The following is a 17,734-nucleotide window of genomic DNA, read 5'->3' as shown; positions in this document are numbered from 1 at the left end:
AGGAAGGTTAGCAGGTTCACTACCCTGACTTTTGTTACTGATTAATTGCGTACATACGAATCATACGTCTTCCTTACGGAATTAGACATGTTTACTGATTAATTGCGTACATACGATCATACGTCTTCCTTACGGAATAGACAAGTCTCACACTCCTTACATGACAAATCTCAACAAAGAAGCAAGACCCATACCCCTCGTACATGACCAAGTGCGAATCTACCGAAGCTTACGGTAGCCACACCCTATCTTTGCAGGACAACCCCGTCTGAAACTAGCCTAACTAGATTCAGATATTTTATGCAAAAATGAATCAAATTCAAATCAATTTAAGATAGCGTATGCCTAGCCACAAATCCAAGTGAATAAATCAAAGACAATTAGGATACTTAGCGGCAATGAAGTTTCCAAAATCCTAAGACGGAGGTACTGAAAACAGGTGTTTTCAGCACCGGACGACAGAAAAATTATGAATAGAAAATGGGAATGATTCCTGATACCCGCCTCCCAGCGGCGGGAATGGGTACTAACCACCTGACTCCCACTGCGTGTGTCGTAAGTGTTTAAATTTCTGTCGGATTCGGAAAATACAGCTATATATATATCTGACAGGTAAGTTTCATGAACAAATAACATTTTTTTTACGTCCCGCAAGGGCGTTTACGAATTTCTAACATCATTTTGTGATAATATTTTTCCGGTGTTGCTTTTATTGTTTTACTATGTATTATATATCAAAATGATTGAAATTTAGTGTAGAAATACAACGAAAAAAAAAGTAACTCGTTAGCTTTGACCGTTTTTTTGCACAGCGTGATTTGAATACATTATCTATGAATTTTTTCTTTTTCTTTTTCGCTACCATATCTCGCATTATTTACATATGATAATGATATTATTTTTCATTTCTGATGATTGCATACTAAATTCAGGCAATGACAAAAATTGAGCCAAAATGAACTCTTAATCTTTAAAACTAAGCGTGCTGTGATTTTTTGAAAAAATATTTTTTCCGCTTCCGCGCTCACTCCAAACCGGCCGCCGGCATACAGGAGAGGTTTTGATTTTTAGGGCTTCGGCGTAAGAGGGTTAAAATAAATTTTTGAACAGACTTTACCCTGGTAGTTAGTTATATATTATAAGCCTTAATCCGTCCGCCCTGTGACGTCACGGCAGAATTCAAAACTCGCGGCAATCGCCGATTGGGTAGTCAGGTGTACCACCTGTGCGCCCTCTATCCAGGTACCTGGAACCATTCCAACTATTCCTCAGATCTTCCATGCCCCTAGTCTCTAGAGGGGAGGAGGGTGGGAATTAAATTATATATATAACTACCAGGTAAGTATGTTCAAAAATTTATTTTAATATGAAAAATATCATTTTCAAACATCTAACTACCGGTAGTTATATATATATAGCTGACTGACACCTTTGGTGGAGGGTCAGAGACAGCCAACATCGTTGGAATTGACATAAGAGTTAATAAACAAACTTATGGGTTCGTACCTGTTTAAGGAAGCTGACTTTAATAATCTCGTGCCTCATTATGTCAGCTTTCCTTAAGAGATCCAGCGATCCACCCAGGAGGCTGAAGACCTCAAGGAGCTGTCAACCGGTGCATAACCTCTATGTGACAGGACCTCATCTAATACCTTTGTTCCGGGCGCTACCAAGGAACAAAATGACCACCTGACTGAAAATCAATGGTTGTGGAAGCCTGCGTCCAGTCTCCACAAACAACCATAAAAATTCAAAACAGTTCCAAGGAAGGAAAAAGGTATTAGGTTATGGGATTGGTAGGGTAGCTCCTTCTCCCACTACTGCATTCGCTGTACGAATGGTCCCAAAGTGCAACAGTCTTCGTTAAAGAGTCTGCACGTTTCAAATAGTGTGAGGCAAACACTGACTTACTTCTGCAGAAAGTAGAGTCCATTATACTCTGGTAAAGACCTGATCTGTCTGAAAGCTACAGATGTTGTCCACTGTTCTAACTTCATGTGCTTTGACGTTCAACAGTTTGAGGATCCGCCTCACAATATTGTGAATGAGCTTCCCTTATAAAAGGTTTCTTAATGAAAAAGGAAGGCGCATTCTTTGACATTTGCAGAGAGGGCTTTGCTGACAAAACACTCAAGCCCCTCTGGATTGGCACATAATTGCTACGTTCTTTTCAGGTAATGCTTCAGGACCCTTACCTGACAAAGAACTCTCTCTAATTCCTTACCTGTGAGCTCCGACAGGTTTGGAATCTCGAACGATTTGGGCCAGGGCAGAGCGGGCTTCGTTCTTTCGCTAGAAATTCCAGCTATAGAGAGCAGATAGCATTGCCCTGTCTAAACCCTACAGCTTTGCTGAAGGCATGGATTTCACTGACTCTTTTCGCTGTAGCTAGACCAACTAAGAAGAGAGTTTTATACGGTGAGGTTCTTAAATGATGTTTCCTGTAAAGGTTTGAACCTTTCACTCATGATAAACTTCAGGACTACGTCCAGATTCTATGCTGGAGGGGACTGTAGTCTTTCTTTAGTCGTGTCGAAAGGTCTGAGAAGGTCTTGGAGATCTTCATATTCAGACACGTCTAAGTTCCTGTCAATGAAGACCTCTCCGAACATGTTTACGTATCGCTTAATGGTCGATGTCGAAATGATACGACTTCTCTTACAGTCTGCAGCGAAGAGTCTCTTATTGTGCTATCCCTTTGCAGCGAAGATGATTCTTCTTCGGCAATGAATAGGACAGCGACACTCCATGGCTGATGTCCATGGTATGGTTGCTGGGACAATCTATTAGGATGAAGTAATGATTGATCTGGAACAACCTACTAAGTCTACAGCGTAGATCGTAACTGACTCAGGCGCCCTGAGATCTGTTTATTGACTGCGTTCGATGGCGTAGAGTCCAAGCATCCGAGCAAGTCACATGATTTTTTGCCTTTTAAAAAGGTTATGTCGAGAGACAATACAAATTATCTATTTGTTTGTCACTGGTGCTGGACAGTGAGGTAGTGAATCCCTTAAAGAGGTGATGATTCTCTTAAGTCATGTGCCCAATAGGGCCAAGTCAATTGCCCTTTAGAGACCGAGGTCCTTTATGGCAAGACATTCCCCTAGTAGATGAATCTCAGCTAAGAAGTAAACAACACTAAGTTTCATTGAAGACAAAGTGGAGAGTGAATGCAACCTACGTCTTTACAGCCGAATCGATGAGAAGGATTCTCAAGATTCCATAGCTCCGCTTACAAAGGACTGACAACGCTAACAGCTATTTTATTGCTGTTAAGGTGCAGGGGTTTTGTAGTTGCAATGCAAAAGTGGGGCAGTTTCCAAGCAAATGGGCAAATACAGGGAAAAAAAAAGTACTACTTCTCATGGGCTGATCAATTGGAAATAGAGCTGGCAGTTTGGGGAGAAAGCGATGTCTTCTGTATATATCTTCCAATTCGGGGTGAACAACGACAATTGCAACCCCTTCGAATACGAGATAATTTGCAGAGAAACTCAGAAGTCTGAAGAGACCTTCTGCATTATCGCAATGCGATACAGCGGGAGAGTAGTAAAGACTTCTGTTACTGTGCGGTAAACGCCAAGATGAAAAAGCCCAGAATATATATATCTGTTGAAAATTCTCGCAATATCCAAGGGGATGCCGAAGATGTCATACATGTATGCGAGAATCCCCGTTAAATAGAGACGTAAGTCTGATATTGTTGTACAGAGAACAGGTTCGGTAGTCAATCATTGTAGGGGAGAGAGACATAAAAAGACACTACGTCTCGAAGAACCAGCTGGTACTGGGTTTCCTTTCTCTTTCTGTAGTCTCAGTCTACTCAGTTCTTGCTCACTCGCTATCCGAGTTGCCAGGTAATTCATTCCTCTAAGGAATGCGTTGAGCTAGAATAATCGAGCGTTAAAAGAAAAAGGAATCTATTATGCTCGAGCAATTATATTTAAACGAAATGGATTTCAGTAAATACAAAAAAAAACTGAGGTGGTTTTGTCGTGACCATACCATAGCATTTTAAAATCGAAACTGTTAACTCCTGGGAAGATAGACAGTCCCGAGTTGCAGTTCTATTAAGACCGAAGTTTGTCTCGGGTTCACAAAAACCGTAGAATTGACTACGGTATGCGACTGCCCCCTGGACAATTCAACTGCTTAACAGAATTATTTCTCGAGGGTAATATCCGTCGTATATTTGTAGGCTACTGTACAAACGACTTTCATCCTAATTCTTTTCCCTCGAAAATGAAAATACGGATTGGAAATCTACACCTTTCCTTCTCTAGTCAAGAGAGTAAAGGAGAAGTCTTCCCCGAAGGAAAGCTTCAATAGTAAACATTGAAAAAACCCCGACAAAAGTTCAAGCTAAACTGGATGTTCGGGTTCGTTCTGTGTATTCCAGGGTTGGTCATCTACCGAGAGATATTCTTCCTCCAGCAGTAGATATTCTTGCAATGCTAGAAATCACAGGAATTCGAGCATTCTGCGAGGTTCCCGATTATCGTCAAAACAATTATCTAGAATTCTCGATATTAAGTCCTGCGTGGCCTTCTGGGTTAAGGCAGAGGAGACTTCATTCACTAACTTCTGTGCTGAAAGAGGCGCATAAAACAACCGCCCGATGAATGGGTATGACCTCACAAGTAAGGAAAGAATAATTCATGACATTTGGCATCCTGCTTTTCAAATACTTGACGTCCGGCGTCTTGGCAGTTCCAGCCTACTTGACGCCTGGCGTCTGGTGTCCAGTTTGACTTTTGGAGCTCTGTCGTCGAAATCTGATGATCGGCTTCCTGACTTTTAGTTGTTTTCTTGACGCCTAGCGTCTTGGCGTCCAGAATCTTGGACGCCTGGCGTCCTGGAGTCCTACATCCTGTTGCTCAGAATATTGACATCTGTCGTCTAGGTGTGAAAACCTTGACGCTCTACGTTCCCAAAAAGTTAAACTCGAAAGCCTCTGACACTTCTCTGGCGAGTTTGATCTAATTCTGAAGTCGACTAAAGCACTTTGGTTCTGTCATAGTTGTTTGTCGAAAAGAACCCACCACACTCGAGAAGTCCCTTTGGGTCGAAGAAAGAATTCCAAGGCAAGAGCTTCTCTCGTCTCATAACTATACACTCGAGCTGGATGCTAACTTTGCTGGGGAAAACGAGAAAAACTGTCGTAATTTGTTCTTTCTTCGTTTGCCTCCAGTTATGCATCACCTTTAGAGTTCTCTTGGAAGAGGGAGACAAAACCCTCTTTGTAAAGTTTGTCATATTTGAACGTTTTTATTTTCCCAAGCGTAAACTCTGAAGGAGGGGAACAAGGAGTAGCTGGAATAAAGCTCTCTGGAAAATCTCATTACAGACCTTTATAGTCTTTTTCAAATCTGATGAAGCATGTTGTTCCTTTGAATGCTCTTCATCTGTAAACAGGCTCTAGGTACTCACAGGAGAAAGGACGTTATCAAGTTTCCTTTCTCCTGAATGTAATCAAATATAAGTAGCGACGTCTTGCTGACGTCCGGCGCCATGATGTATATGATCCTGACAGTCAAGCTATTGACGCTTTGCTCTATGATGTTCTTGACATTTGTATATGATCCTGACACCCATGGATCTTTGGTGTCTAGCGTCATGATGTTATGATCCTGACGATCATTTATGATTCAGAATGTACAAGATCTAGAAGGTCGGATCCATGATCCCCTTGGCGTTGTATATGATCCTGACGTCCATGGATTGGATACTTGGTGAACAGCATCATGATGTTTATGATCCTGATGCTTCAAGTGCCCAGGGATCATGCTGTTTATGATCCTGACGTTCAAGATCTACTTGTACGAAGCCATGATCCCCTTGACGTTGGGATCTTTAGTGTCAAGATCGTGCTGTATATGATCCTTCATCATGTTTATGATCTTGACGTTTAGGATCTTGACGCTTAGCGTCATTATCCTCTTGACGCTCGTCTGTCTCTTGACACTCCAACTCTTGGCGCTCGGGCGTCATGTCGGATACCGACGTCATGATGTATATACTTTGACGTTCAAGCACTTGACGTTTGATGTGATCATATTGACGTCGGTTCTTTGACGTCCGTCGTCACTATGCTTACGTATTTGACGCTGGGCGTCATGTAGAGCCATCTGGCAGATCTTCATGTATGAAGATAGTTTTTTCTGTATATGCTGAATATAAACAGATACGGAGTATCTATCTACATCAAACAATGAAACATCCGGAGACGGACAAAAGCGAAGAAAGGAAGAGGAATGCACAGAAGGCATAAAAGCGTCTGACATCTGTCTGTCCTTTACCGAAACAGATGCCGCCTGTGCGACATCTTACTGCTTTCAACAAAAGGACCAACCGTGTCCGACGTCTTTCCGTCGCCACCGAAGCAGATGGCCGCCTGTGCGACATCTTACTGCTTTTGGTGGGGGAAACTGACATTCTCCACCTCCTTTTGTCTTCGTAATCGGACTAAAATCTGTTCGGACTGCTGCAACTGCTACTATTCCTTGGCAGTTTCTTGATGCTTTGGCGTCACTGCATGGATCTTACTTCTTATGATAAGGATCCTAGATTTCGAAGTTAACGCCAGCCCCGTCTTGGGTACTGCATTGTCAGACGACGAAGAAATACTTTAACTTCGCCTATCAATGGCGAGTATGAGTGTCCTGGGGACGCTACTCTGGGAGCTAAAATCTCTTGTCTCCCTTCGTCGGTCGACTTTCCTTCTCACAGGGGTTGGTGAGCTTGGAAGAGGTCTAGGACCAGGAGTACGATAGATCCGAGCCGTATCAATCGAAAAAACATAATAATTTTTACCTCGCCTTTCCTATGGCGAGGGTGAACGTCCTGGGGATCGTCAACAGGTAGGCTCGAGGGGACGGCCACTCGGTAGCTAAAGCCTCTCGCCTCCCTTTGTCGGTCGACATTCCTTCTCACAGGGGTTGGTGAGCTTGGAAGAGGTCTAGGACTAGGAGCACGACAGGTCCGAGCAGTCGCACCCTCCACTGCACTTGCACTTGCACTGATTTTAACAATGTAACTTGTGATTCTAAAATCTCTCACATTCGACCACAATTTCTCCCTGTTTCCACAGGGGATTATACCTTTACCAAAGGCTTGAATGGTCGCTATCATGTCCTATAAAGTTGGACCAACACTTATATCAGTAGGGGGAATAGAAACTATTACTATGAAAGCAGGGTCAATAGGATCACTAGCAAGGGAAAGAGAATTGTTAATTCCCTGACTATCTCTAGAAGAGCAAGACATAATACTCTTCGCTCTCCTGATGTTATTATTTTCAAGATTTCGCACATAGCAATAATACCTATCCAGTCATTTTCTCCTTGTATCATGCAAATGATCACTCTTGCTTCTCAATTTACATAATATTAACGAGAATCTATCGAGGTTTAACAAACCAAGAATTACATCCTCTCACTCACATTCTTACACTCGAAGCAGAGTCAGCCATGTTTAGAAAATGCGAAAGAGAGATCAAGAATAAGCAAGAGTCACAATAGTAATGTAAACATTCTCTTATCATCATCATTCATTATGATTCATTATCATTATCAAGATGATCTACATACACCCAACAACAAGCCAAAGCCAAAGTGTACTTCACCAAATCAATTGCGAAAAACATGGGCGAAAGCGAGTAAAATTCCACGATGTTAGCCGAAAAGGCGGCAGGGAAGATCTGAGGAATAGTTGGAATGGTTCCAGGTACCTGGATAGAGGGCGCACAGGTGGTACACCTGACTACCCAATCGGCGATTGCCGCGAGTTTTGAATTCTGCCGTGACGTCACAGGGACTTAAGCTATATATATATAACTACCAGGTAAGTTAGATGTTTAAAAACATCTTATTCAACATTGGTACACAAAAGAAAATATTCTACAGATACAAATGCTGACAGAAAAATTTGCCATCTATAGGTGTATTAACTTCATTTCACTTACAAGACTTTTTTTAATCAGTTTCTAAGATATGGGATTTTACTAAGTCGGACTACACATTTATTTTGCAATTCTTTGCAAAGCAAGGCCACATGACACAACAGCAATGCTGGTCGTATATAGAAACTCTTCCTTCAGCAAATAGCATCTGTATTTCTGAGCAAAAATATTTTATGAAATTCTTATCTAATTTCTGTTTCTCTAAGCATACAGATTAAATACTTAACACTGACCTGCATCTGGGTATGTGGATGAATAATCATAAAAATCTTCATACTCCAATATCTTATCTCCTTCTATATTCATAAAGCAGTGACTTTTATCCTTCATATGTTTCTGAACTGCATCCAAAGTAGGACAGCGATTTCCAACCCAACTACAAGCTATGCATTCATACCCACAACCAATCTGTTACATGAAAGCTTTTCATTAATGTCAATACAGAATAATAAGTTATGCATATACATTCTAAGATATCAAAAAGTAACAATTATTTATTAAATTTAAAAAATCTAATTTCTGAACTTCAAAATTACAATCTATATATCCTCAGAACAACACTGATTTTACATATCAAAGCCCTCAATAAAACTGAGTTAACTTTTCATCTTTACCAAAAGCTAAGTAATAATTTGAGACTATACAATTACAAACACAAGAATTTATTTAGAAGCATGAATCTGCTTGCAGCTTGTGCAACAGTTACATAAAAAATGAGGTAAATTCTCTATAATACCTTTTCTCCAAGATAAGTTAACAACCCCACTACATCAGTGCAATACTCCAGGTCAGGTATAAAGAAGGAATGCTGATTGCTCATGTGCTCCAGCTTTTTTCTTTAAGGAAGCAGAATGGTGAGAACAAAAGAGGCAATCCTTCAATTCTATTGCATCACCTTCCATTCAACCTGTTAGGAATATAAAAAAAATGTGCCTTTCATTCCATTCATTCAAGATCAATGACACTATCAGCCCCATTACTGTCCATAACTTGATGGGAACTTCAAAAATGTGTAAAAAACTAATCATGTACTGGTGGGAGCAATGAAAACAATTAAGAACTCTTACATCCAGCACTAAAAATAAGAGAGTTTGCCAAAGAGTTTTTATTCATTATCTTATCGATTCTACAAATTACCACAACAACACAAACTGTAAATCTTGTCTAATCCAACAATACCATAGCACAAAAGTAGTATATTTTCCATTCTTTTAGTTTAACTTATGTTACATCATTAATTCCTAAGGTAAAGGCAGTAGTACTGTACCATTGAGTACATAAGACTTTGATTAGTACGTATTGAATGGGATCAGTCCTTTCCCTGATACTATTAAGTTTTGTTAAATAACAAGATAAGATCACTTCATTTAAATTGTATGCTTAAACAACTTGATATTTCCCAGAACATAATTACGAACAATTAACAAACCACAAACTAAAAGACATCTAAATGCAATACAGTGGATCCCCTGTATTCGTGTTCTCCGGATTCACGGACTCTCACATTTGTGGATTTCTCTCAGGAACACACCCAACATTATTCGCAGAAAATTCGGCTATTCGCAGTATATTTTTCTGTGAGAAATATCCACAAATTCCTGTTTTTTTTCTTTATCAATTTCATCATAAAATGCACTTTTTGTGATAAAACTATTTAAAAACCAGGTATAAAAATTCTTAGTGGGTTTTTCTTGAGTTTTAACTACCAAAATAGGAGGTTTAAAGCATTTTTATAGGGGTTCCAACTATTCGCTGGTTCTAACTATTCATTGGAGGGTCTGGTACACATCCCCCACAAATGCGGGGGGACCACGGTACCACCTTTTCATTGGAAGCCCGTGTATACCACACATGTATATTGTACAAACACAATGGTACATAATTTATGTACAGCATCTATAGTACTAAAATAACAAACATATCCATACAACACTGCATCTGCGGTGCTCTGGATATATATCCACAGAACCATACAAAGTTTAATACACTAAACATTTCATTAAAAAGGATACAGAATATTATAAATATCCTGTAAATGGATGATACAATTATAAATCTATCCTGTAAATGGATATTTACAGAATATCAAACTCAAAGAAAAAGCAAATACAAGAATCTAGGTCAGTCAGGCATCATCAATTATAAAGAATTATCTTTGTACAATCTATGACCAAATGAAATGTTATGATTATTATAACAACTTTTCAAACAGAAAACTAAAGAGGGCATTTGGGGATGGCGTGGACAGTGGAAGAGTGGAAGGACCGCGTGATAGATGTAATCTCAAAAGAGGTTATAAGGCAAATGAAGATTGGCAAAGGACAATGTCCCTCAATGGTGCCAATTGGAATGAAACTAGCATACCAAAGTCAAAGTCAAAGTCATTTGTATTTTCCCAAGGGTAAGAACCTACATTTTCATAGATGGAGTACTCAGCACAAAGCGTCTGCTGACTTGAATGACAAAACATCCCTAACAGATATGCACATGAGTCACCTGTGACCTTAGTTGGGTCAGTTTGCCTATTTTGTGAATCAAGGCAGGCATGCCCAGGATTGCAAGTGCTGCTCTACCAGTACTTCCTATGCTGATTGCAAGTGCTGCTCTACCAGTACTTTCTATGCTGATTGCAAGTGCTGCTCTACCAGTACTTCCTATGCTGATTGCAAGTGCTGCTCTACCAGTACTTCCTATGCTGATTGCAAGTGCTGTTCTACCAGTAATTCTTATGCTATCTCTAGGTCACTGTGGAAAATGAACTTGGGTAGCCCTCACCTGTACTCACCAACCCTTCTTTGGGCATGTGTGCGTGTGTGTGTGATGGATGATCTTGTCGGCAGAACCTACCCCTAGAGGTTTGCTGCCATTATACCACCTGCTAGGCTGCTACTACTGGGCCCATGGTGAAAAATATGAAGGTTAACTGCCTCTTTCACATTCCCACCTTTAGGAGCTGCTGGACAGAATGGTCTTCCTGTATGCCACTGAGGGGCCTATGCCTATATGCCATGGGTTTTAACTCTTGGTGGGGAAGTTTGTTGTCTTCTGTGGCAGCATATGGCCTGACTTTGACTTCTCTCTCCACCCAAAAGAGATGGCGTTCTTGGAGATCTCCCCCTTCTCAAACCCTGTACATAGTTATGAAGAACCTTTTGCAGGCAGGTCTGTGAGGAGCCATACACTTCAGGTAGTGCCTAAGGGCTCTGACTGGGCAAAGACCTATCTCATCCTTATCAGCCACTACAAAGTCTTTAAACAAATGGATGAGAAATGTTCAAAATTTAGGTCGGACACAGCGGGATTCTGGGTCTTAGCCACAAAGTTCCAGAACTAATTACTAGAGTAGAGGCCACCCCACCTTGTGTGATGTACAGTATGCAGCAAAACTCGAGTGACCCGATTTCAGTGATTTTCGTTCAAAAAGTGACTAACTGGCAACTCTTACCTTCTTCACATTTCTAATGACACTAAATTGCAACGGCGAAACATTTTGGAACTTCGCTCATAAAAAGATACAGTTCATTTGGCATGGTTTTATAGCATAATGTTATATATTTTTTATCAAAATATAGCTAGATCATTAGAAAAAACATTAACACCTTAGTTTTTAATTATGGTAAATATGAAAAGACGTAAATATTAAACGAATTTTAACTTTATGTTAGCCATCATAGTAATTTAATTTAATGTAATGAACGTAACGGAGATGTAGTTGTGGGCGTGGCCTAACATGACGTCAACTGTGGTCATTTGCCAAACATGGTTGGAGCAACCCGACAGCGACCGGAAACGTCACCCCCAACACCCCCCCCAGAGCTATAGTTGAGCTGCATCTCGCCAGATTTTCAAAAAAAGACATAGCTAATCGTCTTAATATCAACAAGACAACTGTGTATAGATGGCTAAAACGATACAACGACGGAGAAGGATTGAAAAGCCACCCTAGATCTGGGAGACCCCGCTGCACAACCGCAGAAGAAGACGAAGTGTTAATTAACTTTATAACCAAACACCCGTTTTCGTCATCATTTTCAGTGAAACGAGAAACAAATATACAAACATCAGTTGACACTGTAAGACGTCGGTTTCGAGAAGTCTGTCTTCTATGTAGGAAACCTGCGCTCAAGCCTCTACTTACACAGACGCATATGGACCATCGTCTAGGGTTTGACGCTCGAATATATGTCCAAGAGCGAGCAGTTTTGGGAAACTGTTATATTTGTGACGAGAAGACTTTTTGCAACGACCAACAGGGAAGACTGCACTGCTGGCATCCAGGAAAAACCAGGTATGAACATTTAATTATTATTTTGCCTTATATTTTTACGTGGTAGCCTAGGTGTGATATACTTTGTATTATAGGCCTAGTCTGTATATGCTAAAGCTTTTAATGAATAGTAATTCCTCTTACACTGGTTTTTAAACCTGCTGACAAATATCTTTAATGGAAGTTACGATGTAATCAGGGAGAATAATGCAAGAGAAGATATAAATTAATCTGACCTAGGGTGGGAGTTGGGAATTGTCATTACTGAGGAAGCAGTTTAAATATCTATAAAATCCCGCCTCCGCTTCGAAGTGTTGCTTGGCGGGAAACCAGTCGCAGAGGAAGTTCGTGCTAGCTTTCCTCCGAGTCTCGTGAATGTTTGAATACACATTGCACTGACTTAAAAGTCGTTTAAGGTTACTATGCTATGACAACTTTCCTTATGTCTCTTTTCCGAATTCATAATATATACTATTAGGCCTACAACCAAAGATTTCTTTCAATTATTTCACTGTAAAACTAAGTCTGGCAGAAAAAATACAACTGACGTAGCTGTTTTCTAATATTTAAATAAGTTTTGGTTAAATGCATATTAAAGAACTGTATATATATATATATATATAATATATATATATATATATATATATATATATATATATATATATATATATATATATAGTTTTATAGAATAACCTTATAGTGTTTTCTTAACATTGCACTTCAAGTCTTAAAAGTTAAAAGTTCGGTGTTATAGCAATATTACTGAAAGTATGGCTTAATAAAAGCGCCAGTCCTTTTTTTCTAATCCATAAGATCTATTGATGAGAGGAAGAACTGCAGTTAAAACAGTTTCTTTTATATTTAAAAGTAAGCCCACTGTCATTGTTTCTCTCCGAATATCTGTAAATTTATATTTTCTCTAAATCCTTCTCTCTATTTTTTTCAGATTTGAGGATAAATATGTAGAACCCAAATCGACGAAGTGGGAGGATAAACCGCTGGCTTTGGGGTTTGGATGGAGTCTTGCGGACCAGGTGCTTTAGTGCCAATCCATGAGCGATTAAATGGCAGGCAGTATGTTGACATTCTTGACGAGGTGCTGATTCCATCTGTTAGGATGCTACTGATTCCGGAACCGTTGCCCATATTCTTGGCAATGGACAACTCCTCTGTTCATAATAGCATGCCAGTAAGAAAGTGGTTACAGCAGCATCCAGAAGTTATTCGGATCGGCTGGCCTGCAAAATCTCCGGGATCTCAATCCCATTGAAAATTTATGGGCCATTATGACAAAGGAATGGGATGGCTCCGTTCTGAACAGTAAACAACGCCATCATAAGCCATTGCTTGTCAGTGTGGAGTCAATGCGTGGGGAAAATATTTGCAGTAGACTGGTTGACAGTATTCCTAGACGGCTTAATTCGGTAATAGACAACCTAGGCTCACATACTAAATATTAATCAACCCTCTCTCTCTCTCTCTCTCTCTCTCTGTATGTATGTATGTATGTATGTGTAGCTAGCTATATATGTATGACGTGTTTTAAAAGACGAGTTTGTGTTACTCTATTTGTTTTGCTGGAATTTGTATTTTATTTTTCACAGGGACCTAGTATTTCAAAGAATTATACGTATTTTTTTAAAAATAATTTATATTGGTATACCATTTACTTAACCAATATACGTTTTTATTATCAATCAATATTCATTGTTTGCTAATTGGTTTATTAATGCCTTTACTAAGTACCGTTTTATTATCAATCATATTCTTATTTGCTGCTTGGTTTATTAATGCCTTTACTAAGTTACATTTCTTGAGATCTACCTAAGATTTCATTAGAATCAAACTTGGTGAATGAAGGGTGGCATAGTGGCCCAGCCAATGGATTAGCTTGCCGTTACCCGTAGGCCAAGTGCACTTCGCGCTTCTCGATTATATCATTCTCATTAAGCCTATAGGCCTATGAAGAAAATAATGACGGAAGTATACCACACCAAGACTGTGGAAGAATTTCACAAATCCTGCTTTATGGTCTTATAGACACCCTTCATAAGTTACAAAGATTTGATGCAACTTGTTGCTGTCTGGAATATAGCCCAGTATGTTATAAAGCCAATAGCATTGGCCTAGCCATTATTGTTTATAATACGTTGCAGTTGTCATTCTGTAGAATCTGCACTCGACAGTTGTAGCTGATATATCCGACCTGATTATAGTCTTCCATTCCTAAAGTAAAAGTAAAATATAAATTAGTTGTGTTTCTAATAGCGAAGATTACTCTTCACCTCGCTTATTTATTCAGTTATTATTATTTACTTTTCTTCAAACTGAAGAAACCCCTCGGGAGACTAGACTTATGTAGCACTAGCTATAACCTAAGCCTAAGCCATAATTTATTGCAAGTATCGAAATCATGATCTTGACTAACATTTGCTTTATACACAAAGCCACAAAAGCTAAAAGTAATAACTTCGAATTCATATCCCAAATGCACCAATTTTTATCATTAGACTATGCTCTGCTTAACTTTTCTCTTGCTCTCCATCGCGATGTCCTCTTTCACAGTGTCCAGACTGACGATTCCACACGACTCATGGAAGTCACGGTGATCTGAGGTTTTCATGCTGCAGTAACGTATTTAGTTTTCGTTCAGAAATATTGTAGCGTGAAATATTTTTGGTTTTCAGGTTCCAATATATTTCAATTATAAGATTCTATGTAACAAGTGACCAACTTTTCCTCATATATACACGTTTATAAAATACGAGATTTAATACTAAGTGGCAACTTGAGAACAACGCTTGTCCAGTACAAAAATAAAAAAGTCACACGAGTTTTGCTGCATACTGTACAACAAGGATTGTAGATCTCCAACTCTCTTAGCCAACATACAAGGGAGAGGAGGAATAAGATTTTTAGCATCAGATCCCTATCCAATGCTTTCTTGAAAGGTTCAAATGGAGATCTCCTCAGGAAGGAGAGGACCTTGATAATACCCAAGGAGACCTTAACTCTGTTTGGGGAGGGCACCTCTTCTCATAGTGTTTGATGATGGCAGTGTATTCCCAGGCATTTGAAAGAGAATATAGAATATAAAATTTTGAGGTTATTCAAAACTGAAGCTGAAATTAACAGTAAAAAGTTTGAAAGATGTAACAGGAGAAAAACCTCGCAACTGCACCATAAATCAATTGTTATGGGGGTGGAAAGTAAGATGGAAAGAGAATATCAAGAGGCAGAGTAAAAAGAACAAAAGAAATTGCAGCTAGGGGCCAAAGGCATTCTGCAAAGAACCTTAAGTAATGCCTACAGTTGATGGAATATCCATTTACCCTGGCACACTTTGGTAGATGAGGGCCATAGGGCATCAAGTACTGCTTTAGCTGACAGCTCTAAAAAGTCTCTTTCACATGAACTGCTGGATAGTCTTCAACTATGAAGCAAGAGGGGGCCTACTTGCTTGATGGTACCACCCATTGTGCTTGTGAACCAAAAGGTCATGGGCTTCGGGATGTTGTCTTGGAATACCTACTAGGAGGTGGAGTAAGTCTGAGTACCAAACCACCTATGGCCACACGGGTGCTATCGACATTATCCCAAGTCCCTGGGAAATAAAGAAACTGTTGATGACCTTCCCAATCTGGGTAAATGGCCAGAGGGTGTACACATCCATGTTGTCCCATGAGTGTTGGAAGGAGTCCTGCAGCACATTCCTCTGGTTGGGGACTGGAGGGGCAGTACAGGTGGGCTAGGTTACTCCTTGCAGTGGAGGAACAGATTGGTTGTTGGTCATGCCACAGTTCCAAGATGGATTTGGCCACTCCTTGGTGTAGGAACAACCCTCACTTCTACTATTTGATCTGCCTACTTTCGCTGGTCAGCGATGATGTTATTCTAGCCCAGGATGTACCTGGTGGGAGGTCCTGAAATATCAATTTTTTTGCAAATAATTCAGGGATAAGTTCTACAGAAAAATCTGCAAATAGGTGAAGCCATGCATCCTGAACTGTAAATATGTGGGGGTCAACTGTAGTGTAAAATATAAAAAAAATTATAAGCCTAAAACAAAACAAAACAAGCTCTTGCATGTCAGATGTCTACCTAGCCCTCTTTACCCATCCAACACTGCATTCCCACTCATCTCAGTCAGGAAAACTTCTCCCAAGCTCCCCTAACCTTACAAATCAACCCCTTCTCTGAGTGAGTTCCTATGCACAGCCTTACTGGCCCTCCTCTCCTATGGTGCTGAGCCATCCAACACATCCCCCCTCCTTAGAGTAATAATAGTAATAATGACAATAACAACAATATATATAAATAGCAGACCCTCTTCTGCCCACAAGCATTAGGTGACCTATTGCACATGGACCTGCAACAACACTACAAGAAGGGATATTCCCTACCATAAAACATAGGATTCTGTGAGCTGCCCAGCAACCAATCATAATACTCGTCATATCAGATAGTGACATCATACACCAGGCCCTCAACTCAGCAAGGCTGCGACAGAGAAACCCTCAAACTCATGTTTTTGACCTGCGAGGAAATCTCACCAATCAATCAACAGCATGCATTCCTCCTCAGCAAATCAGTCATCAGCATACAGTCAGCCACCTGCTGACAATCTTGTACATACAAAATGCAGCTGATATTCTACAACAATGATGATGATGATGCTAACAACAACAACAACAACAACAACAACAACAACAACAACAATAATAATAATAATAATAATAAAATAATAATAATAATAATAATAATAATAATAGTGTGGCGCCGGCCGTAGGCAGAGTGGGTTAGGTCGTCAATGGACTGATTAAGTTAAGTTTAAGCAACATTAGGGGATGGTCAGTCGTTGGATGGGTGACCGCTCTCCTCGGCGTTTGATTCCTTGGGAAAGGATCTTTACCATAATTTCCTCAGTCTACTCAACTGTAAATGAGTACCTATCCCTGATGGGTAGGATCCAGCTATGGGTTAAATAGCAAAAACTCAGCAATGATGGAAAGAAATGAAGGAATGACGACGACAACGACGTAAATGGAACCTCTGGCAACAGAGGAGCTTCGTCCGCAACCAGGTATTCAACCCAATTGAAGGGGAAGATGGTCAGGTACTTGGAGGTCGTCATCCAGCAACTGACCACCACAACGACAGTAATCAACAGCCTGAGATTGGAGCTACAGAAGCAAAAATGAAGAAACGGACAAGAGAAGAAAATAAGGAAATATTGGAGATGCTACATCAGAAGCAACCCGACAGAGAAGTATATAGAAGAAGGTTGGTCCAACTCTGAATGAGAGGAATAACCCCCCCCAAACAGAGCAGAGGCTTGCAGACCAAGTAAGGAACATAAAGAAAAGGAACTGGCTCTCCCTAACAGAAAGAGAAGAACTGGAAAGGGAAATGTCACACGACAACGAATTACACGAAGACGAACTGAGAGACGATGCCACAGAAGACGACAGGGATGATGAGGGATCAAACAACGACACACGAAG

General features: G+C 40.1%; 2 protein-coding genes across 2 annotated transcripts in view; one reads left to right on the top strand and one right to left on the bottom strand.

Annotated features, from left to right (window-relative positions):
• LOC135213873 (cytoplasmic 60S subunit biogenesis factor ZNF622-like) overlaps positions 1-8,865 on the bottom strand; it is a 51,080-nt gene extending 42,215 nt beyond the window's left edge. The window contains 3 exon segments of the mRNA XM_064247972.1: positions 8,193-8,371; positions 8,700-8,798; positions 8,800-8,865. Of these exon segments, the coding sequence (XP_064104042.1) occupies positions 8,193-8,371; positions 8,700-8,798; positions 8,800-8,865 (344 nt within the window).
• LOC135213642 (cytoplasmic 60S subunit biogenesis factor ZNF622-like) overlaps positions 1-17,734 on the top strand; it is a gene marked incomplete in the record, with an annotated part of 424,578 nt that overhangs the window by 304,608 nt on the left and 102,236 nt on the right.

Source organism: Macrobrachium nipponense, chromosome 43 (genome assembly GCF_015104395.2).
Source record: "Macrobrachium nipponense isolate FS-2020 chromosome 43, ASM1510439v2, whole genome shotgun sequence".
Taxonomy (NCBI): Eukaryota; Metazoa; Arthropoda; class Malacostraca; order Decapoda; family Palaemonidae; genus Macrobrachium; species Macrobrachium nipponense.
The sequence above is the reverse complement of the archived record's forward strand: the minus strand, read 5'-3'. Positions and strand labels throughout refer to the sequence as shown.